This window comes from Mustela nigripes, chromosome 13, assembly GCF_022355385.1.
Source record: "Mustela nigripes isolate SB6536 chromosome 13, MUSNIG.SB6536, whole genome shotgun sequence".
NCBI lineage: Eukaryota > Metazoa > Chordata > Mammalia > Carnivora > Mustelidae > Mustela > Mustela nigripes.
The window spans coordinates 39186223-39209427 of NC_081569.1; the positions used below are offsets into that span (position 1 = coordinate 39186223).

General features: G+C 45.6%; 1 protein-coding gene and 1 long non-coding RNA gene across 4 annotated transcripts in view; one reads left to right on the forward strand and one right to left on the reverse strand.

Annotated features, from left to right (window-relative positions):
* MYO1E (myosin IE) overlaps positions 1–23205 on the reverse strand; it is a 195408-nt gene that overhangs the window by 41644 nt on the left and 130559 nt on the right. For all 3 annotated transcript variants that reach the window (XM_059372037.1, XM_059372036.1, XM_059372038.1), the window contains 8 exons: positions 19674–19870; positions 16749–16829; positions 16361–16447; positions 13884–13970; positions 12728–12895; positions 11309–11394; positions 9050–9131; positions 4078–4184 (listed from right to left, as the gene is read on the reverse strand). In XM_059372037.1, coding sequence (XP_059228020.1) covers positions 4078–4184; positions 9050–9131; positions 11309–11394; positions 12728–12895; positions 13884–13970; positions 16361–16447; positions 16749–16829; positions 19674–19870 — 895 coding nt within the window. The remainder of the gene's footprint in view (positions 1–4077; positions 4185–9049; positions 9132–11308; positions 11395–12727; positions 12896–13883; positions 13971–16360; positions 16448–16748; positions 16830–19673; positions 19871–23205) is intronic.
* LOC131999249 (uncharacterized) lies at positions 1013–12444 on the forward strand. The gene is made up of 3 exons (XR_009399061.1): positions 1013–1342; positions 1445–1540; positions 12091–12444. It is a non-coding gene; the product is annotated as an uncharacterized LOC131999249 (long non-coding RNA).

Consider the following 23205-nt stretch of genomic DNA (forward strand, 5'->3'; position numbering starts at 1 on the left):
AGTGGAAATCAGATTCAGGGAAGTAATTAATTTTCCTTTTTCCTATCCTCCAATTCCAAAACTCACCACTGACCTTTTCTCTGCTAAGGAAAATACACAAGGGTGTCAATTAGAGGTATTTGATCATTGTTTTACAAAGTTTTTTTTTTTTTTTTTTTTTGCTTTAGAGAAAGAGCACACGAGCAGGGGGAAGAGCAGAGGGAGAGAGGGAATCTTAAGCAGACTCCCCTCTGACAGAGGACCCCGATGTGGGGCTTGATCCCAGGATCATGACCTGAGCTGAAACCAAGGGTCAGATGCTTAACCGACTGAGCCACCCAGGTGCCCCAGGTATTTGTTCATTTTAAGTATTTTTCATAAATACTGGCTTTATCCCACGCTTTTGAGGTAGGGAATGCATCACCCACTGATTCAAAGAAACGTTCCATTTCCATAGATCCCATAGGATAGAATAAGCTTCATGCTAAAACACTGTTTCATTCACTGTTAACCTCCATCACCAGAAAATTGTCTTACAGAAATTTTCTTCCACAGGACAATCGGTTTAGCAAATTCCATATTGTTTAGCATTTTATTTAACCAAAGGATCCAATTTGACTTTTGCATAACCTTGCACTGTCTCTTCCTCAGTAAACATCAGCCAGGCTGGCAATGCCCAATGGTTCCCTTGGGGCAAGTCTTCGTCAAGACTTTCCTTCGCTGTTAATACAAGTAGGTCAAGGCCTGAGAACTCTGCTAGAACAGCAATTCAGAACCCAGGGCAGGCAACTTTGCCAGAGCCAAACAAAAACACATTTTCAACAGGAAAAGAAAAATAAACCACACCCCATAAACTTGTGGAATGAGTAACCCTGTCCACCGAGAACTTCAATTGACCGTGTAATCCCCACCAATGAAGCACAGTGCCCTTTTACAGCCCCTAACTTCTCCACACTCAGAAGGAATGAAACCATCTGTCACATAATAAACCCGAACCGGGATTGGAGGGAGGGTCGCATCCCAGGAAGCAATCCCATTTGTAATATAAATCAACACTTGACCCACAAATACTGCAGACTTCTTAACACCTGTTTACACAAATGGACGTTATGAAGTCCTTACTGCAAGGCAAGTAAGTGATGTGACTTTATTTTATTTTTTTTTAAAGATTTTATTTATTTATTTGACAGAGAGAGAGATCACAAGCAGGCAGAGAGACGGGGGGAAGCAGGTTCCCCGCTGAGCAGAGAGCCTGATTGCGGGGCTCAATCCCAGGACCCTGAGACCATGACCTGAGCCAAAGGCAGAGGCTTAACCCCCTGAGCCATCCAGGTGCCCCAGTGATGTGATTTTAAGTAAATAAGTAAGTAAATAAATAAAGGAAAGCACCACTGTGGGGGATTTTATGGGGATTTACGGATAAACGTTATCTCTGTCTTAATCTCTCCATTTTTTGCTATTTCAGTGAATCAATTTGGATTTTATGAGAAGACAGCATCAGGGTTGAGAAAACGCAAAATTTCTATAATAGAGGGACTTGGAGCAGAGCAATCTACACAGGGTAAGGGAGCATGTGCTGGGCAGGGGTGGGCTGCATCTGTAGGCAGAGCAAGATGCTTTCATTGAAGATGACGTTTATTGGAAAGGGCTGGGGCCGGGGAGTTGGGTGGGATTTGAAGTTGGGGGTGGGGGGAAGACGGCCTAAAGCACCCCTTAGCACTACGTCTGCTTCCAAGATCCTGTAATCTGTTTCTGAGGTTGCCTGTGTCACCTGCCTTCTACCGGGTGTGTATATGTGCCTGGGACGGAGCGAGGTGCGTATGCGTGTGCACGTGGGAGTGGGGAGGATGGGAGTGACACAGAGACAGGCAGAGGCAGGCTGACAGCCCCCCCAGGTCCGGGAGAGACATTCTGTCAGACTGAAGGAGATCCCATTCGGAACGGACACTCTCAGTTTAATGAAGAAGAAACTGAGGACTGAGGAGATGAAATGTCTCACTCAAACCACTTAGTGACAGGCCAGCACCACAATACAGCCCTTCCAACTCCCAGGCCAGCCCTTCGCTCAGGACCAGCTGTTCTCAAAGTGGGAGACCCAAACCACCCACACTAGCATCACCGAGGAGCTTCTGGTGGCTCAGTCAAGCATCTGTTTTGGCTCAGGTCATGAGTTCAGGCTCCTGGAATCAAGCCCTCTGTCGGGCTCCACACTCGGCAGGGAGCCTGCTTGTTTTTTCTCTCTCTTTCTCTAATAAATAAATCTTTAAAAACGCACATTTCTGGGCCCTACCCAAACCCACTGAATCAGAATCTCCAGAAGCAGGGCCCAGCAACTCAGGTTTTACCAAGCCCTCTAAGGGGTACTCTGGTGCATCCACAAGCTTGAGAGCTAAATAAATCAATCAATAAGTAGACATCTTCTATCTTCAGGTGGGAAGAAGTAACAGTGCTGCTACCTTCTTAGCCTCAAAGGAGAAAGTGAGGGACACGTTTCAGAAAAGCAGAAGGCAAATTAAGCACCTCCAGGGGAATGACCAAGAAGGGGGGTGGTCGGATTCCACCTTCCTTCAGAGCAACTGCCTTGGAAGAGAAGACTGCCGGGAAACGGGACAGCTGCTGGGAAGGAGCGCAAGCGCTGTCACATGGAAAAGTCAGGAGAATAATTCTTAGGGCAGATTAGATGCTGGATTAGGGTCACCTTGACGTAGAGGAAGACTGTAGAGTCTGCTAATAATGCAAGAGTCCCTGCAAGCCGGACTGATGGGCTGGCAGAGCGGGTCCCTCCTCTGAGGCTCCGTGTCATTACCCAATAACGTTCGAGAAGAATCGCGGTCAGCCCCTCGGTAGAAACGACGCTTGAGGAGCATGGACCTACAGACGAGATCCCTCAGAATGCCGCAGACAGAGGAAATGGAAGGCTGTTATATCCCGCAGCATCGTGAGGTGAGAAAACAGATTCAGGTTGCAGGGGACGTGAGAAAACACCAACAAGGAATGGCGGATATTGAACGCTGGGACCTGGGCACTTTCCTCCCCACTCGTCTTTTCCTTCTCGTAACGGCCTGCCATGCCTAGAAAGGATCTCGCCGGCAGGATGGGAACGGACCTACACACGTCTTGTCTTGCCGTTGCGGAGCTGAACCTTGATACGTCGCTAGATACCTAACTCTGCTTACTTTTCTCCAAGAGAGAAAACAAAAAAGACCGTAATTCTGCATGCCCCTGTCTGGGGACCTGACTGCCTGGTGACAAAGGCGGGCTCCTCCCTCCTGTCCCATATCCGTAACGCCTTGCCTCAGTCCTGCTTCCCCCGTGCTCACGGACGCTGGTGTCAGTCTTAGGCGTGTGTGTCTGGATCTGCCTGTTGGATAAAACTGTACTTGCCAGTCATCCTTAACATTCTCCCACTCAACACCCCCATTCCAGCCTGCAGAGCCCACATCCCTAATGGCAGTTGTAGGAGGAATGGTGGCCCAGAATTCCTCAGGGGTCCGAGGGGAGAGGGCTCGCTGCACGCCCTATGTCACATGTCTCCCAGGGCTTGATCCCTCCTGGAGGGAGTCATCACTCTGCTCAGGAACACAGTGAGTCCTCAGGGGCTGGAACCAGACCTAGCACATGCCCCCAGGACCCCCAAGAGCAACAGTAAATGACAGATGATTTTGCAACCAGCCCTTCAGACCTTTGCTCTGAACCCCGAGCTGAGCACGCGAGGCCCCGTCCTGTGGCTACCAGTGAGAAGCTAAGTGGACTAAGAACGTCTACACAGGGCCTCCAACTAAGTTTACAACCCGCCCGACTCTGCAGTATGAAGGCTCCCCCCCGCTTCCCGTCTGTCCCCAGACTAGCCAAGATCAACATTATAAATTTCTAATTCTGAGCTGAACGGCACTGCTAAAATATGAGGAAAAGACAAGGAAGGAAAAAGTTAATTCGTCATGAAAAAGTTAAGACACAGGACATGAAACACATCTGAAAACAATTTAAACTGCTTCTGCCCTGGGGATCGGTGGCCCATCTTGAGCGGAGGGAACACAGGCCAGGCCCACCTCAGCTGACTTCCACCTTCCACCCCACTGTCTGCCGTCTTAGCCGTACCTGCTTTCCTCCCAGTCTCTGGGCTTCTTGGTTTCGTTCGGTTTTATGCAGCGGATGTAGTGAGGGGTACATTTCATCAGGGTGCTCACAAGGTCGTTGGCTTGTTTCTGGAAGGGGAAGAGTAACATCAGACGGAAACATGGCACTTTCTCTCAAGCAGACCAACTGTCAAAGGGGAGCTATGAAACTCTACCGTGGAAATAGCTAGAAGTTAATCTTCGTAACAACCTGTTCATCAAGCTTCCTTCTGGTCAACTTCCTTTCTCAAGGCTCTACTGACTTTTATGACGATTTTAACACTTACAAATGGGTTTGAAACTGTATTTTTGAAAACAACCAGGTCTTTTTAGTCTAGTTAATAAAATAAAGCAAAACAACAAAGCCAGTAAATCTTCACAAACAGGTCTTTTTGTGAGAAACAAGGAAGCAGGCCAGTTATTAACAAATTAAGTTTATGTTGATTGTGGGCCTTTGCAACACATTGTTCTCATGAACTTTTTTTTCTTTTGGTGCGAGGGTAGGGTGGGAAGGAGAGATTATTTGCAAGGATAAAGCGTCAAAGCCCCCGTACTCTCTTGCTGGGCAACCCAACCAATGAAGAATCCCCTTATTAAAATAATGGAAACATAGGGGCACCTGGGTGGCTCAGTAGGTTAAAGCCTCTGCCTTAGGCTCAGGTCATGATCCCAGGGTCCTGGGATCAAGCCCCGCATCGGGCTCTCTGCTCAGCAGGGAGCCTGCTTCCTCCTCTCTCTCTGCCTGCCTCTCTGCCTACTTGTGATCTCTGTCTGTCAAATAAATAAAATCTTTAAAAAAAAAAAAAGATGGAAACATAAAGGGTGGGAGATACATCAAAAATCTCACTTCATACACCTTCCTCAGCATGTCCTTTTACAAACCCGCTCCTCTGCCAAATACTCAATCTGAAATCATCTCTCACCACCTGCACACGGGGTACCCAAAAGGAAACCAGGCTCAAGCACAGAGAGCCACATAAATAAAGCTGGAATCGTTCATGTTGCATTTCAAATCAGGAGCATCTCCAGCTTGGAAGAAACAGGAGCAAGGCCCACATCCGCATTCCCGCCACCACACGGCTAAGCCCTTGTGGGGCCGGCCGAGGAGGCGGCCCAAGCAAACTCTCCTCCCAAGCAAATCAGTGTGAAGAGAGAAAACCTCTCAGAGACAACAGAGAGGAGGGATCTCGAAAGCCAGAAAACCATGACCAAGTCAGCAGAAGGGATCTGCCTACAGCAGACAGCCCTCTCGCAATTAGGGCTTTGCTGCTATCATGGGTTTGGGAAATCTGAAACCCTTGAGAAAAACTCTTGGGTATATTCAAAGCAAGAGATTCACTGGTGAATTATGTTCTCTGTTTAGATGTGCAGAATACAGCACGTTCTGCAATGCTTAGAAAGACGAAGCTGCAGATTCTGTAAAGCCCAAGCAGAGCCCTACAGTGAAAAAGTGAAGGGACTGCCATCGCCTCTTGTCGATGTCCACCGTGTTCGAGATCAACTCTGATGATCTTCGCAATATAGGAGGTGACAGAGCCTGCTCATAACACAGGTTCTTTTCAAGTCCCCCGATTTTTTTTTTAATATTTTAATTTTATCAAGCCTTTTTAATTCCCAAGAATCACTTGCAGACTCTTCAGTCCTAAGTTTTTAACAGCACACCTTCTTTTCACCTTAGTCTGAGCGCAGAGAAGGGGAAACGTGACCTGAGGGACCAGCCATCTGACATGGGTCGCTCCAGCTCCCGAGTAATAATGGGATGACATTTACTGAACGTGCCCAAGGGGCGAAACACACGGGCCTTCTCATCTCTACTTCACGACTCTAAGTGCTAGCTGCTAGTATTATCATTATTCCAATTTTTTAAGATGTGGAAACAGTGCCGTAAAGAAAGGATTGCTCAAGGTGGCGCCCTTAGTGACTGGCGCTGAGGCTTAAACTCAAGTGTGCAGCCTACCAAGTCTGTTCCCTAACCACAAAGCTATCCTGCCTTCGTAAGGAAGACAGGAGATGGTTTTTGGTGTGATATAAGAGGAATTAACATCGTGAGTGAGGAGTAGATAAAGCCTTGAGGTTGTGGGAAAATTCATTTCGGCAAATAGGACTACACCTGAATTCAGCTGTGAGTCAACCTTAGAGGTCTCCTGAGGCGGCTGGGAAGCAGCAACTGGATTTACCCGGAACAGCCAGAACAGCCCAGCAGTGAGGACAGAAGGCTACCAGAGGGACTTGTCCAACAGAAGCACAAGGCAAAACATGCAGACAGGACAGCGAGAAAAGGCTTAGGGTCAAGATGCCTTGTTCTACCATCAACCCGAGCTGGGGTCCTGCCTCTACAGTTGGCAAGCTGTATGACAAACCACTCAATTTCTCTGGGCCTCAGTTTCCCCATCTGTAAACTAAGTGGATGGAACTAGAAGACTGCTATTATCTTAATCTAAAGGTTGGAAAAGACGTTAAAAATCACTAAGTCCCGTCCCCACATGATGCTTTCGCCTCTTGAGGCATCCACCCCACCAGAGTCTGCTCTCACTCAGACGAAGCCACCGGCCTGGGCACTTGGCCAGTGCTGAGCTCCGTGCAATTTCCCACAGCATCTACCTTTGACTCTCACTGCAAAACTGGTCCCTTGGAGCCATGACAGTGTAGAATTTAGTGAAGCCTCAACATCAGAAATCGCTATTAAATGGAGCATACTATGATTTGCGGATAAGAAAACAGGAGTTCTCACCAAAGGAATATTCATTAATTAGATCCTACAGATCAGTTTGCAATTTTAAAGAGTTGGAATACAATAGAATCCCCAACACAAAAACCACCTTAAACATAAATTTAATTCCTCTTCCAAGGAATTCCATATCCCTTTAAATGTGTGCCTTCACGGACATCATTAAGAGGACATTCGGTATCTGCAAAGTATTGTGGATGGAAGAGCTCTAAGAGATTCACCACGGCTATCCGTCTCTAACACATGTTTTAGAGGGGACTGTCAAACAGGGAGACTTTTATCCCTACATGGAAGTAAACCATCGAACGGACACGGGTCACACGGTACCCCAGAAGTGAGAATATGGGCAGCATTAAAACCCTACTTAAGCCGGCTGACTTGAGGCTGACCTCCCCACACAATAGTCATCGTTGCAGCCCTAGCAGTGCTGAATATTTTGAGCACACCCAGAAGGTGGCAATTTTGAGCACTGAACCAGACAAAAATAGGAAAGAAAGAAAGAGGTCACATCTTCTAACGAGGAGAAAAACGCCTCTACCTCCACCCTCTGTTTTATAGGGAATAAACTCCACGGAGAATCCAGACCACTTGAAAGTGAGTCATTGTGACCTTGATGATCTGGGCCCCTTGGATCTGAATGTGACTGTCTTGTGACTAGATTTTCCAGCCCAGAGCTAATCCTTATCCAGGACCTTGAAGTGAAGGCATGAGTCAGAAGCCTCGCACAGACGTTACTATCTGGGGCCTCATGAGAATGGCATCTGCTCTCTGCTCTGGACTCTCACTCCAGTGAACCCAATCCAGAGATCATCCCGGGGCTACCGCACGTCTCTGGTACTCTAAATGGGACTGTTCCTAGTTCCAGAGGACTCTACAATCTAGTTCAGAACAGAGCTTGCATCGGACTTCCTCCTCCACACCTGAAGGCTGCTCTCGCCTGGGATCCTCCCATTGCTGTGAGGTTTTGATGATGGTTTCCTTTATTCCAGCCCGTGTTCTTGCCCTGAGGGGCTGGGGAGGCAGGCTTCCATACAGGAGACAGAGAAGAGAGCTGGCAACAAGAACGGACAACAACTATGGAGTCCAATGGCAGGGGCTGTCGAGGGGAGGGAGAGGAAGGGAGAAGAATCTGGAGGCACAGAGCCAGGGAGGGGCCACGGACATGCGCCGACAAGAGTCCACTAAGAAGGAGGCGAGTAAGCATGGCGCACGTGGGGGATGGGGCCGCTGATGGAGCGGAGTGTCATCAGTGACCAGGTACATTCTGTGTGTCTGATGTCTCGGGCAGTGCGCTCCGTGTCTTAGATGGATTGCTGAATTCCAGATCCCAGTCCCCCCTTGAGATAGGTACAGAGATCTCCACCTTACAGATAAAGCAAAAAGAGGCACTGAGAGTTTAGGCAACTTGCTGGCAATCACAAGCTAATAAAAGCCAGAGCTGGGATTTCAACACACGCGAGGGACACCCGTGTCCCCAGAGCCCTACTGTTAATCATTTGATAATCCCACAGAGTATCAAACTGAGGTCGTATTTAACTGGTATGATGGTTTAAAAATAGTTTAGTGACTTTCTCACAGAATTACATGATTAAGTGTGCCTGACACAAGCTCTAAATTCAGAGTGTACTTAGGGACCATGAATTTCATCACACAGTGGCTCAGATTAACACAGGGCACTCTCTACAGGGGCTCCCAAAAGCTGGAAGAACTCCTTCTAGATGTTAAGACACGAGGGGGCCAGGTGTGCCCATAATCCGCAGAAAGGAGGGGCTTACAACACCCAGTGGGGAGGGTGGATGTACTGTCCCCGTGAGACCCCGGAGGATTCCAGGTATGTGAAAGTTCCATAATTAGAAAGTGTCAGGGTCCAGTCTGGAAAAAGGTCATTGGAATCCAAACTGTGGCTCTCAATCCTAAAATTTTCTCTTATCATTTAATGTGAATTCTTCCAAATTCTGACTAAAGCCATTTCCTCTCAGAAAGCAGCTGACTGTCATCTGCTAACTGTGAAGCTTAGGAGGTATCTGATATCCATTTGGGGTTTCAGGACAGCCAAGTCAAATTCGGTGTGAATCCTGTCCCTTTTTTCAAGCATTACTTCTGGGCAACTTCTGTAACCAGGCTGTTACATCTCACTGACTTCATCCTGGACCAAGGGTGCAGGTCCCAACTCCTAGAAAACCCTGCCTTGTACAGGAATCTCTAACCCTCCCCAAACAGAACCAACCTTTATTTTGCTTCCAGCAGTAGTTGGGCGCCCTTTCTTGTCAGCTTGCAGATTTTCCGGAAATAAAGACTTTATAAAAGGTCTGGAAAGGGAGAAAGAGAAAGGATTAGCCATCAGTGGGTACCTTGGGGGATGAAAGCCTGCTTCCACGGAGAATGGAAAGGAAGGCCACCCAGAAGCACATAACCTTGGCTCCAGAAAGGCCACCTGACTCAAAACACGAGTTACCAAGTCACACCAAGGTGTGACTCGGGGAAATCAGCGGTGGACAAGAGAAACAGAGGAAGAACTCTAAGGTCTGAACATCTTAGCATCTAAGCCTGGAAAATGCACTTTACAAACTCTGCCTTTTGAATTTGCCTACTCACTGGAATCGAGGTACACCTTGAAGAGAAGACACACAGAGGGGGTCAGTACAGGTTCACTGAGTAAGATTAGCAGGACACACAGGAGCTCCGGTGTGTGTATGGACTGTCAAGATCCAGTGCAGATCCTGATTTGATCTAAGGCAGGGTTTCTCCATCCTGGCGCTATAGGTATTGGGATCTGAGGCTGGAGAATTTTTTGTTGGGGTGGGGAGGGCTAGGCTGCCCTACGCATTGTAGGATATTTAGCAGCAATGGTGACCTTTGCCCACTCAATGCCAGCAGTCCACTGTGTCTCCAGCCCCTACAAAAAACTTTGACAAACGGTGCTTTTGAGTACAAGCCATTTTAAGTCGAACAGTAGTAATTCACCAGTCCTTTGCCTGTTGGATAGATTTTCGTTAGTCGCTCCAATATAGCTGTGTTCGTTCACATGCACCAAGACACGGGACAGAGACAATGTCCTAGTAACCTCAGTGCCCCTAGTATCTGGACACAGTCTGGCATGCAGTGGGTGCTTGATAACTATGTGCTGAGTGACAGAATAAAGGCATCCATGTAAACCGCCAATCTGACCCTCAAATTCAATTCCTCCCCAGTGGCTTTGGGGCCATCTTGAATTTTCTAGGAACTCTCCCCACAATCCACTTTCAACTTAACTAGACGCGATTACAGATTTTTTGCTGTAAACGTGTTTAATGAACAACAGACTGTGTCTATAGGATAGGAGTTTGCGTGGGTGTGTCCACAGCTCTCAAACTCAGCAGGAATTTTAATGATTATGACCTGCTTTCAGATTTTTTTTAAAAAACCCACAAGGCAGGACCTGCGGGCTGACCTGACTTTTTCAGAGAACAGCAAATCGATTCTGTGTGTTTTCCAACGAAAACAAATCCGGGATCTCCAAAACTGGGGGCGTGAGCACAGGGGAGGTATACAGCACGGGATGAGGGCCGGGGAGGTGGGGGAAGGGGAGGGGAGATGAAGGGTAGAGAACGAAGTGGAGCAGGACAACTTATGCCCAAAGCCTGAAACGCACACTTGGTTTTCTTAGAAAATGGTCAGACTCAGAGCTGATGACTAAGGAAGTTCACCTTAATCTTACCACAGCTTGAGTAACAGGGACTCCCAGGGCAGCTCCTCCTTGGAGATAGCTCTAAAAACTATAAAATCCGGAAGACTGTACAATATTGTATTTGCCTGGCATACCCAGGCCTGACCATGTAAATAATACTTTATATCCTTTACCTGAGATCTTGCGAATCTTTGCAGGGAAGAAGGGAAGAGAGGGCAGAGCAGGGCTGGTCCTGAGAGCTCTTGCAGTTTGCAAGACAGACGGACGCCCCTCCAGCTCCTGCCGGCAGAGCTTAGACAGGGTCTTAAGAGTTAACAGAAACCTCTAAGGAAATCCCTTTTAAGTTGCCCTTCCCAAACTTCTTGAGCTATTTCCAAGTGCTTTGGGGACACGTCATCTCACATCCTGCAAAGCCATTAGCCATTCAAAAAATTAAGAGACCATGCAAAATTCTTGGGATGATAGTCTAAGGGCAAAGTATCTGAGAATCAGAACATTCCACTCTTAGATAGTCAGAAATGGCCATCCTAACCCAACTCCTGGATAGTCGCCTCTCCCTGATATCACTGCTGAAAATGATGAAGCTGGGGGCCCGGAAGGGCATGCACGTGGCATGTAGAATCTGGAGGCAGAAGATGTTAGGGGTTCATGGGATTGGAAAAGAAAAATTATTTTGAAAAACCAAATTTCCCAGTGACAATCCAGGCCCAAGAGCTCAAAGGAACTAACTACTGACTATTCAAATGCCACAAGTTTTTTTTTAATACTAAAAATTTCAGCAAACCTATATCCCCTGTCAGATAAGGCAAACACACTTACAGCTCACTGCTCTGCATAAGTTCGATCAGATCCATAAAAAGCACATCACGGTTCCTTTCACAAAAGCCATCCATGTCATAGGATACCTGGCCAAGAATGGAAAGAAATCTAATTTTATCCTGTAACTATTTCATTGAAGAAGAAGAAGAAGAAGAAAAAAAAATCCAAGTTGGCATGGCTATTCTTACCAGAATGTGAATATTTCCAGATGTACAACTGGGATTTCATCGTGAACGGTCACATTAAGGCTGTGCATGTTTTATTTAACTTGCTAGCAGATTTAGGTGGTGATGGTGTGTGGATGTTGATAAGTGGTTATCTGGCTGCCTACATGGCCCAGATGACCTAGAATTAGGACCTCAGCTACCATGATCACCCACCCCTTCTCCAGTGAATCCATAGGGGTGTTTAGTGGGACACCTAATTCTTTCCCTAAATTTTTACTACAACAGAATGAAAGAAAACTCCTGCTCATTAATCCATTTCAACGGGGCATGTCATCTGAGGTTTTGGAATTTTTTTCACAAATGGCATCATAATTGGATCAAGTCAGTCCAAAACTCATGGTCAGGGACCCTGGTTAACAAGAGATTCAAGGGGATGAAAGGTGAGACCAGTACATTTCCAGAGGATTAGAAGACCGTAAATATCATGACCTTAATTTACTTATCTTTGTATCACCAGTACAAAGACTGGTACCTGGGAGGCAGCCAAAATCATGCATCTTATGAGGACTAACATCAAAAACAAGCCTTATTTTTATTTTTATTTATTTTAAATAGGTTCCGTGCCCAACATGGGGCTTGAACACATGATCCTCAGTTCAAGAGTCAGATGCTCTACCGACTGAGCCAGCCGGGGATCCCAAAAGCAAGCCTTATGTACACTCCCAGCAGGCACAGAAGAGGGGGATACAGGCTTGTGACTGGAGCAAGAGGCAAGATAACCCATTCCTTCAGCAGTTAATATACATGCCAGGGTGGTTCATGATTTAAAATATGCGATAGCAGGGCGCCTGGGTGGCTCAGTGGGTTAAGGCCTCTGCCTTCGGCTCAGGTCGTGATCCCAGGGCCCTGGGATCGAGCCCCATGTCGGGCTCTCTGCTCAGCAGGCAGCCTGCTTCCCCCTCTCTCTCTCTGCCTGCCTCTCTGCCTACATGTAATCTCTGTCAAATAAATAATTAAAATCTTAAAAAAAATATATGTGATAGTATCTACTGCCCTTCCCAGGCCCATGCTGTTGAATGGATGAATGCTGAATGAATACAATACAACGAGGCAGATGAAGCTGTGTGGGTACCGTTACTCAGTTGCCTCATGAGAAAACAGATCACAGACCCAAAGGCTTAACACATGAAGACAGATACTGGGAAGGGTAACTTCTCCTTTCAAAAGGGGCCGCCCTGCTCCCCAGACATACCTTTCCAGCATAATGGTGAATAATGAAGCCTTGATTCCAGCTGTTGAAGTGCTCGTGATTCCCAATCTGCATCTGCAGTTTCTGCAGCAACGTCTGATCTGCCCCCTCCCCCACAGCATGCATCGTGGCACATACGTCGTCCAGGATGCTCATGATCCCAGGAGGGTTCTGAGGGGACCAAGAGAGCAAAGCCCCAGGTCAGCGGCTGTTTAAAGCCCCAGGTCAGCGGCTAATCGCGTCTTTTCTCAAGCAAGGAAATAGCTCCCCAGACTCAAGATACCATCTTGAAAGTCAGTCTTTCCCTCTGAGCAAGAATGCCATTAATAACCCCAAAAGGGAGTTACCACTTAGACACTTAGATCTCATGATGGAGGAAAGTCCATTTCCAAAAAAAAAGGTTTCACTCCCTGAAGTTCTATTCAAACTCATATACAGATCACTATCTGCTGACTCCCATTTGTACTAAGTTGCTTTTAAAAACCCAAAAGAAAAAGGAAAACATTTTCCTCTGACCCTAATCATTTCTTAATGTTCGCTTTTAGCCTGCTACCCACAGAGGCATAGTTTACACGGTTACAAGGCAGACACATTCTCTCATGTGTTACTTTTTTTGCATAGCACTATTTTACGAACAATCTTCATGCTTTACATAGTCTTCATACTTACTATTTTAATGCCTATGTTTTCCTGCTCTGATATGCTAGTTTATTTAATGACCGGATTGTCCTTGGATGTTTTCGCAGTTTCCAGTTTTGGACTTTTATAAAAAACCAAATCAAACAAACAGTACTGTGGCCATCTCTGCCTACAAGCTTCTTGTTGGTTAAATTTTAGGGCTATAGTCCTACGAGCTGCAGAGATGGTCCAGAAGGTAGGGCCAATGCTATGCCTCTTCAGTTGCTCTGCCACCCATTTAGGTTACTGACGTCTGCTCTCAGAATTCAGTAACAACTTCCATTTGTAAATTGGGATTTTATCCATATACAGATGTTCATATTACTATACGGACATCCAAACACACAACTGGTGTAATTGCTGAAATTCTGTGCAAATCAGACTTGTCCCTTCGCTTACTCTAGAACAAGGATACGAGAGACAAAAACCCCCTTGACATAAACCCGTGTGCAGACAAGAGACACACCAGACAGATACTTACAACTTTGTTCTCTATGAGGTCACACACGATTTTGTTATTGAAGTACTCAATGGGTGTCCATCTAATGCCTTCTTGAACATACTCTTCCTGAGGGACAGAAAGCGGGAATTCACATTATGACCCAGTGAAGACGAGCTAGGGCGCCACACAGATGATGAGCAAAGGTACAGGGCTCACCATGAAAGAAAAATCTGAATACTCTTTGACATAAAATGGGAAAATTTTTTTCCCCCTAAGAGGGATAGAAAAGGAATATCTCATTGCTTAGTAATCTTCTTTCTTTCTTTTTTCTTTTTAAATAAACTCTGTCCAATGTGTGGCTCACACACACAGCCCTGAGATGAAAAGTCAAATGCTCTCCCAACTGAACTAGACAGATGCCTCACGCTTGATAGTTTTTTAGTTTGAGCCCTGTGAAATTTGTTAGCACACAATCATTTCTGATCTACTAATGATGGCAATTTAATATGGCTTAACCTATAGGTCCAGGTACAAAATCATCTCTTTGAATTTAATATAAGAAGAGTAGTGTGGATTAGCCTCGAGGCACCCAAGGGGAAGTCCCCTCCCTCAGGCCAGTTGCTCATTTCCCATGAAGAACACCACCACGTTCTGGTCTCCCTTCTTCCTCACCTGTCTTGCTTTGTTAGCTTCTTTCCAGACCTTCACCTGACAGAGTCTCTAGACTCGATCTTCCAGCCTTTCCGTATTCTCAGTCCTGATTCTCTAGGGGACTGCACTCAATCCCTTGGTTTTAGATAGAACCTGCAGGCTAATGACACCCAAATTCATTTCTCTAGTCTAGACCTCCCCACTGAGTTCCAGGGTCATGCACATTTCATACATTAGAGACTCTGTCCTGAAGTGTCAGAGGTCTTAGGAGTGTGACTTGTTCTGTGGAGATCTGATTGTGCATTTCCCCCATCATCTCCAATCAACTCTCCTAATCGCACTCTTCTGCAAATTGCTTCACCGTTGGCCCTGTGATTCAAGCTACAAAGGGAGCAATCATCTTTAATTCCTCTTTCCTTCTTGGTTCCTTGCTAACTATTTTGAGCAAGTCATGTTGACTCACTTTCCAAAACACATGCTGAATCTGACCGCCTCTCACGGTGTAACCACCTCTAATGCTACCATCACTGCCTACACCCCCGCCATTTCTTGCCCAGTCTCCTAGCTGGTTTTTAAACTTCCACTCCTGTCTGTCTTCCCCTCAGCCCACTCCGTAAGTCTATAGAACCTGAAGAGTCTTTTCAAAAATACAAATCACAAAAACACAAATCTGCTCAAAATTCCCCCAGGGTTTCCCATCATACTTCCTACAAAATCTGAAGCTTTTTCCCCCTGGACAACATTCCTCTAGGACCTAACCTTTGCCAACATCATCCAGTCTCGGTCCCTACCACCCTTTACCCTGGCTGTTCTGCTCTGGCGGCTCTGATGGGATGGAAAGCTAGAACACTAGGGCAGAAATTTACGTGGAAACCGTTGCTCACTGGGATTTCCAAGCAGAGGCACGAACACTTCCATGGCTTAATGTCCCCCAAATAGCCTTTCACATGTGTAGTAGGTTTGCATGTGTCCCCTGAGATTTCATGTCCACCTAGAACTTCAAAATGTGTGGTGTGGAAATAGGATCTTTGAGATCTAGTTAAGCTAAAGATCTTATACATGAAATTATTCTGGATCGAGGCAGATCCCTTAATCTAATGACTGGTGTCTTTCCAAGAGAAAGAAGAAGGGAACTTGGGCACAGAGAGACACAGTGAGGAAAAGCCACATGAAGGGAGAGGCAGAGCCTGAAGTTCCACTGACAGAGGACAAAGACCACCAGGACCCTCAGAAGCTGGAAGAGGCCACGAAGGTATGTGGCCCTAAAGGCACTTTGGTTTCAGACTCTGACCTCCTGAATGGTGAGAGAAGACGTTTCTGTTGTTTTAAGCCACTGAGTTGTGGTACATTGAGCAGCTCCAAAACAACATGGAGCCCAGAATCAAAGGGAACCCACCCTGAACTCTGAGGAGAAACTGTAACCAAAGCACGTTCCTTCAAGTCAGAATGAAAACTACGCGCTTTCTTGAAAACACATTGATTTTTTTACAGAAGACTGGGAGTAGAGCAAATGTGAGAAAACCCAAGTTTTTCCTCTGGAACATGGTCCATGCCATTGACAGCTAGGGTTGGAACTGGGTTTCCATTTTCCACTGGGACAATGAGTCAGAGTAGTAAAAGCAGCCAGCAATAAGTCCAACTTCACAACATCATTTGCTTAAAGGAGAAAGAAACGGTAGCAGACGGTGTTTACATTTCATAGACCAAAATGTCAAAACGGCATATGGTTCTTCTGCCTGACTTTATTAAGTACGTTTCCTAATACAAGACTAAAGCTTAAATCTAGTGCCCGAAGAGAGACTTTCATATCTTTTAAACAAAACACATTAGAAATAACACAGGAGGAAAGAAGAGGGGCTGCTTACCTGTTCTGCCTTTAACGTCAGTTCGATAAAAATCTGCTGTAATTTTTCATTGACAAAATTGATACAGAACTGTTCAAAGCCATTTTTCTGAAAGAAAAAAAAGTTGCTTGCATGTAATTGTTTCTGTGAAATCATTATGAAGTCCTTTCTTAAGTGGTTAAGTGAAATGTTTCAATGTGAGAAGCCTTAACAGAAATGTTGGAGGCATCAGGAGATAGCAACATAGTTTATATTTGGGAGAAACTATTTAGTAAAGGTACATGAACAACTTAACAGAAGCAAAAAGGAACTGTAGCGGGGTTTTTTCCCCATGGCCTAGAATTCTTTCTTTCAAGCCAGATGTAAGGCATCCCCCTCCCACAGCCCCAGTTGTTCAGACTGGCCTTACCTGGAATATTTCAAAGCCATAGATGTCCAGAACGCCAATGTTGTATTCTTCATGGTCCTTCTCCATTGCTTTGTTGATGGACTAAGAGAAAGTAAGGAAGATGGCAATGAACTCCTTTTATTTCCTATCAGAAAAGGGCATGCGTGGGGGACAGGGAAGCAAGACTGTACAAAGCAAATGCAACTGCCTGCTGGAAACAGAGGATAACAGGAAGAGAGGTGACTTGCAGCTTCAAAAAAAAAAAAAAAAGAAAAAGGCTTGCTGCAAGGTCAAGTACTCTGGGAAACCACCAGGATCTGAAAAATCTACTATGGCTTCATGATGAAAGCCATGAACTTCCAGCAGTTAGTTTTTCTCAGGAAGTCTGGAGAATTGGAAGTAAATGTCATCTTGCACGACTTGACGTAAAACTTACTTCATATAAAGAACTGATAAGACAATATCCATAAATATTATTTCCACTGACCCCATTCAGTAGCCATTTAATGGTCCCCTAACAGCTGGGAGGCATATCAATGTCTGGGGCCAGGAGCTTCGACAGAGGGTGGGGCGGGCTACGGATAATGATACCAGTCATCATTATGAAAGCGAGGAGAATATAAGTAGGCTCCGTGTATCTACGGTTCACCTGTGCCAGGCTTTGCTTAGCACTTTCCACGTATTTCACTGAACCCTTGCTACAATTTTGCCAACGAGAGTGACATTAGAATCCCCAAGGCTGCCCTGGGCCAGGGGCAGGGTCTGGGGTTCCATGGAATGGCACAATGTCTACTCCACCTGTGTTCTGGATCACCGTGAGAAGGGACATGCAAGTCAAGGGCTGGAATTAACAAGGGGGGGTGCAGTTTCCACCAGGGGGCTCGGGAGGGTAGCAGGGTAAGGAGGGACAGAAGAGAAAAGTTCCCAGAGGTGGTGAACACCTGGACGAATGTGGAAGCACCAGAGGGGTTTTCTGGGCCAAGAAAATGGCATGGCCTCTACGGAGAGCTAATGCATCACGACCCACAGCCCTCAGCCCGGTGCCCGGCGCAGGCTCAGGGCCCAGTAAATGTCAGCTCTAATTACACGGGGCGTTCATCCGCTTTCACCACACACAAAATAAAGGGCAGGCAAAAACAAAGGAAGGTAGGAAGCCCAGCACTGGGAGGCACGAGAGACATGGGTTCTGCTGTCAACTCTGCATCACTCTCTTGCTGAAGGGCCTCGGGCAAATCCACCAATCCCTAGGCTTACGATTCCCCTGTCAGTAAAATGAGGCGTCTGGACAAGTTAAAAGGATGACTCATGTTTAGTATGACCCTGACCTTCCACAGAAAGTACACAAAATCATTACCCTATCCTGCCCTGCCCTACTCAATCCTAACCACACCTAACCACACTTAAAGCCTTACAGATGTTGTTGCCAAGTTCAAGGAGATTTTTTTAAAGAGAATGGCCATGCTGCTGGTCTTGCCTTAGGGTCCCCCTATGGTTCTTTCTAGCTTGAATATATAAAAGACAGAGCAGTAGAAGGGCTAGAACATGGCCAAATTACCTGGGTGTAATTCTTAGATTTATCACTTAATTGTAGTGTTGCTTTGGCTAAGTTCCTTAGCCTCTCCGTGCCTAAGTTATCTATAAGACGAGCAGAATAATGCCTACATCGTGTGGTTGTGGGAAGAATCCTATAGCTTTTTTTTTCTTAAATACTTAGAATGGCATCTGGCACATAGTAAGGATGGTAGAAGTGTTTGCTATTTTCTTCTACCATTCAGAGGATATGATGATTAACACAGCCTATCACTGGCAGCTCCATATTGCTGAAAGACTAATTTTCAGAATCTATGTGGTACACATATATATATACATATGTGTGTGTATGCATATATGCATATGTATATACAAGTATATAGGATTATGGAATTATAAAACACTCTATGGTAGTTTTAAAATATATCTAAAAAAAAACCCTTTGATACTTTTCCCTTCAAAAGGTAGAACTTAATTCTCCTCCCCTTACCTGTGGGCTGTACTGACTTACATCTAATCAACAGAATATGGCAGAGAGTCAATATTGGGGTCGAAGCTTACAAATTAAAAGCTTTCTGGCTTCTGGGGTGCCTGGGTGGCTCAGTGGGTTAAACCTCTGCCTTCGGTTCAGGTCATGATCCCAGGGTCCTAGGATCAAGCCCCACATCAGGCTCTCTGCTCAGTGGGCAGACTGCTTCCCTCTCTCTCTCTCTGCCTGCTTGTGATCTTTGTCAAATAAATAAATAAAATCTTAAGTAAAAAAAAAAGCTTTCTGGCTTCTTCCATGTTCTCTCTCTCAGATCACTCCCTCTGTGGAAAACCAATTGCCATGCTGTGAGGATATTCAAACAGCCCAAAAGAAGGCTCACGTGCCAGGGATCTGAGGCGTTCTGCCAACAGCCCTAGGAGTGCGCCATCTTAGGACAAGACCTTTCAAGCCTAGTCAAGCCTTGACATGGCTGTAGCTCCAGTCAGCCTCTGGACTTCGGCCTCACCCTTAAGTCAGAATCATCAAGCTAAGTCACTTGTAGAAACTGTGACAGAATAAATGCTTATTGGTGAAGCCACTAAATTGGGGGTTAATCTGTAACATAGCAATACGTGATACAGTATTCTAAAGCTGAGGCTCAACAGTCAACCAAGTATCATGACCACAGGTCTCCCCTTTTTCTGTTCTGTCGTTCTGGCTTTATTAAATATTTTGTCGGAAGAAACTGTTACCATCTTAACATCTTGCTGGACAATTCTAGAAGCCAAGGTGGTATTCAGTGATTCCAGGGTGAACGGATAAAAAGTGGAGGAGTAAGCTAATGGTTTTAAGGAACAGACTAAAACATGAAAACAAAGCTCTTAGTAGTTTTAATTTTTAAGAGCAGAGATGTGAAATGCCACCAATGTCCACTTGTGCTTACTTACATCTACCAAGAAATCAAAGACCCGGGCGTGCAGAGCCTTGGCGAGGGCATCTCTGGTGTAACATGCTTGCTCCACATTGAGGGTCACGTGGATGGACTCCGACTTGCCTCCCCACTTGCTATCCATCTGCCGGCTTGTGAGCTTTTCTTTCAACCTGTCTTGGTTTATTCCCAGAAGATACGCAGGAAAAGCCAAAACTATAGACAATAAAACAAAACATGATGGTCTTTCAGAATTTTAACAACTCATTTCACAAACACGTGGAGGCATTTTTGCATGTGCGCATGTGCACCTACAAGACACCATCACTGGCCCCCTAAAAACTTTCACTCTACCGAAGACTGCTTATCAGCAGTCCCGCACACACCCATCCACTTTGTTTTTCTCAATTGTTCTATTACATGAGTCAATTCCTCTGACAGCTGAGACTTCCAATAATACAAATCAGTGATCCAAGAAGGATGGTGAACCAATCCCCCTGTGAGATCACAGCTACATGCCTAAAATGGACATCTTTCCAAGTTTGCAGGAGGGCAGCCCGGACGGAACTAAATCAGGAGACATTTCTTTGGCTCCCAAATTTGTTTTCTTCCTTTCTGGTATGGTGTTTTCACAGCATCATTCCCAAAGAGGTTGAAGCACCTGGTATCATGGGAGTAATAATTCAATATCATAATAATTACCTATTTCTTGAGGGCTTACCACGCACAGAGTTACTAAAGAGGACAGAACACATAATGTTAAGAAACCCTGAAGACAGTTTAGATGAGGCATGGATAGTTTGCCAAATTAAGAAGCCTCCGAAGAGCTGAATATGTGATACAGAGGGATAATAAAGTCCTGGAGGCATTTAGAACAGGAAGCTATTATGACTTGCTGGGGTCATCGAGGAAGATATGGGATTCCAGTGGAGCCTGAAAGGGGAAGAACAGGATTTGTACAGATGCAAAGGAAAAGAGGGGAGAGCCGTGGGATGGGCACGGGGGGTGGGGGGGGAGGCAGCAAGGAAGGAGACACGGTCAAGGTGCAGCAAGTGCACCAGCATTGGCCATTGCTGGAAAGGTAGGCGGTCACAAGGTTAGGGGGAACTCGGACAGCGGAGGTCCTTTGGGGCAGGAGGTGTAATTTACAAGATGTCTCTGGGAGAGGCAGATGGAGTGAAATGGAAGGCATTGGTGCAGCACATGTCACAGCACACCCATCCCACCCTGAGGACACGTAGTAACACAGCCTTGGTCTTCGAAGAGAAGAGCTGAAAGATGGCTTAGTAACTTGTTGCAAGCCATGCGACTTGCCAAGAGGAGGGCCAGGGATTTAATGGGTTTTCTTAATTCCTGCTCGAAACACTCCAATATGAATAAATGACACCATTCTGGATCATGAAAGAACACGCAGACTTTTTTGGTAGTATGAATGAAAGATTTTCACGCACACAAATCCCAACTCCAAACTTGGATAGGAGTCTTCTTTTTCCACATAAAACTGTATCAAAAGTTTCTGATAAAAGGATTTTGTTAAAGACTTTATGCTAATGCTCAAAAATCACAAGCCTCCCAATAAAGGATAATCTGAATTTCACAGATGGTGTTAGAACGAATGGGCTGACATTTCTCAGTAGATACCTTCCAATGAGATTAAGTCAGCGAAGGCATTCTGAAGATGTGTAATGCCAGAACAAGGTATTTATTATCTATGCTAGTGTTCTACAGAAATGCTCAGACTCGTAGAAGGGCTTCCTTTTACAAAGGGCACCGGAACAAAATCCAGGGTATTCATTTGCCAACAGCCAATTCCCTTGGTTTGTTTCATCTTAACACATAGGTTTAGGAATCTGAATGTGTCTTCTGCTAAACTGAAACTTAAGTTTGCATAGGACAAGGACATATGACGCCCATAAGCCAGACTAGACACATGTGTGTTTGTTGGGAAAATCAAGAGACATTTCCCAAAGTGTCTGACATATGAGAGCCTTTATGAAGGGGAAGCCACCACCATTAGGCAGTTAGTCAGATCCATTTTGCATTTGATACAGTGGATATTATTACCAGTGGTTTATAGTAAATTCACTATTCACACACTAAATACTTTGATACAATGAATAATTAGCCTCCATTTGTCTGCTTTGTAAAATATGCACTTCTCCCAAGCCCCTGGTCACGCTAAAATAGGGACACGGTTAAAATATGGTAAAAATGTTTACACCATTGTCTTTATGACCACAACTAAAGAAATGCCACACAAAGGCTAAGTCCTTGGGTCCTAATCTAAGACCAAAAAAACCCACTCTACCTTCCAAGTCCCCCATGGCTTCCATAGAAGAAGGCAGGAGTGAAGGACCACAGGCACTTGAAATACAAGGAATGGAATGTGGCCAAGAGTCAGAGCCACAGACTCAAGAAGACCCCTAAGAAGTTTAGAGAGGAAATCTGGTATTTGCTTGGGGAGGGGGGGGGGGTGTAGATCGATGCCATGTTTTTCAAGTCCAAGCTTTTATGGCCCTGTATTTTCTTCAGTGGCTGCCCTGGTGCTGAAATTACAGGGTTGCTCATACTGACTTCCTTCAGGCTGTGAATTTCCATGAGGGTGTGTGCAGGTGTGGCTGGAGAAGGACGTCAGTACAGAAGCTCAGAGGCTGCAGGGAGGCAGGAAGGGAGGGAGGCTGGGGCGGAGGAGGCATTAGTTTCAAAATGCCGCTGTAACTCTGATACTGTTAATCACAGTTACATAGAACATAAAGGAACCTGCTAGAAAGTTTCAACGCATTTTGAAAAGGAGAATAGATTTCTGTTACTGCACTGAAGTGTAAAGCAAAGCTGGATTAATTTTTCCATGTGCATCTGAAGTCCAGAGGAGATAAACTAAAAAGACGTAGCAAAAACAAAGTGCTATTGGACAAATGTAAAAGAAATGGCAAAGTAAATGTGGGCTGTCCTCGGTGTTGAGGTTCCGTACTCTCTAACCCACCGGCCACAAGACAAAAAAAGATGGGCATCGTCATTCATGTTTCCCATTACTATTTATGTATTTTTTTCCCCCTTTAACAACAATGCCTTGGGAGCAAGACTTGATTCCAAGAGTATGTCATCTTACTGTAGGGGCTCGGGCAGAGACACATGTGCTGAAGTGAAGGTCTGTCTGACTGCTCAGCTGCATACAGGTCTGACTCAGGCAACCCTACAGCTCCACTAGTCTGGGGTTGGGTCAGTAACAAAATCTGTTGTTACTGAGGGCTGTTTTGCTTTACTAGGTCAGCTGTGACCGCAATCTTACCATCTTTTCTATGATAACTACAGAAAGTCTGCTTTCTTCTGTTATAAAAACATGGGTGAACACTTCCCTCTTACTCCACAGGAGGAGCCTGGGGGGCTCAGTGGGTTCAGTGTCTGCCTTTGGCTGAAGTCATGATCTCAGGGTTCTGGGATCGAGCCCCGCATAGGGCTCCCTGCTCCGTGGGAAGCCTGCTTCTCCCTCTGCCTGCCACTCTTCCTGCTTGTGCTCTGTCAGTTAAGTCAATAAAATATTCAAAAAATAA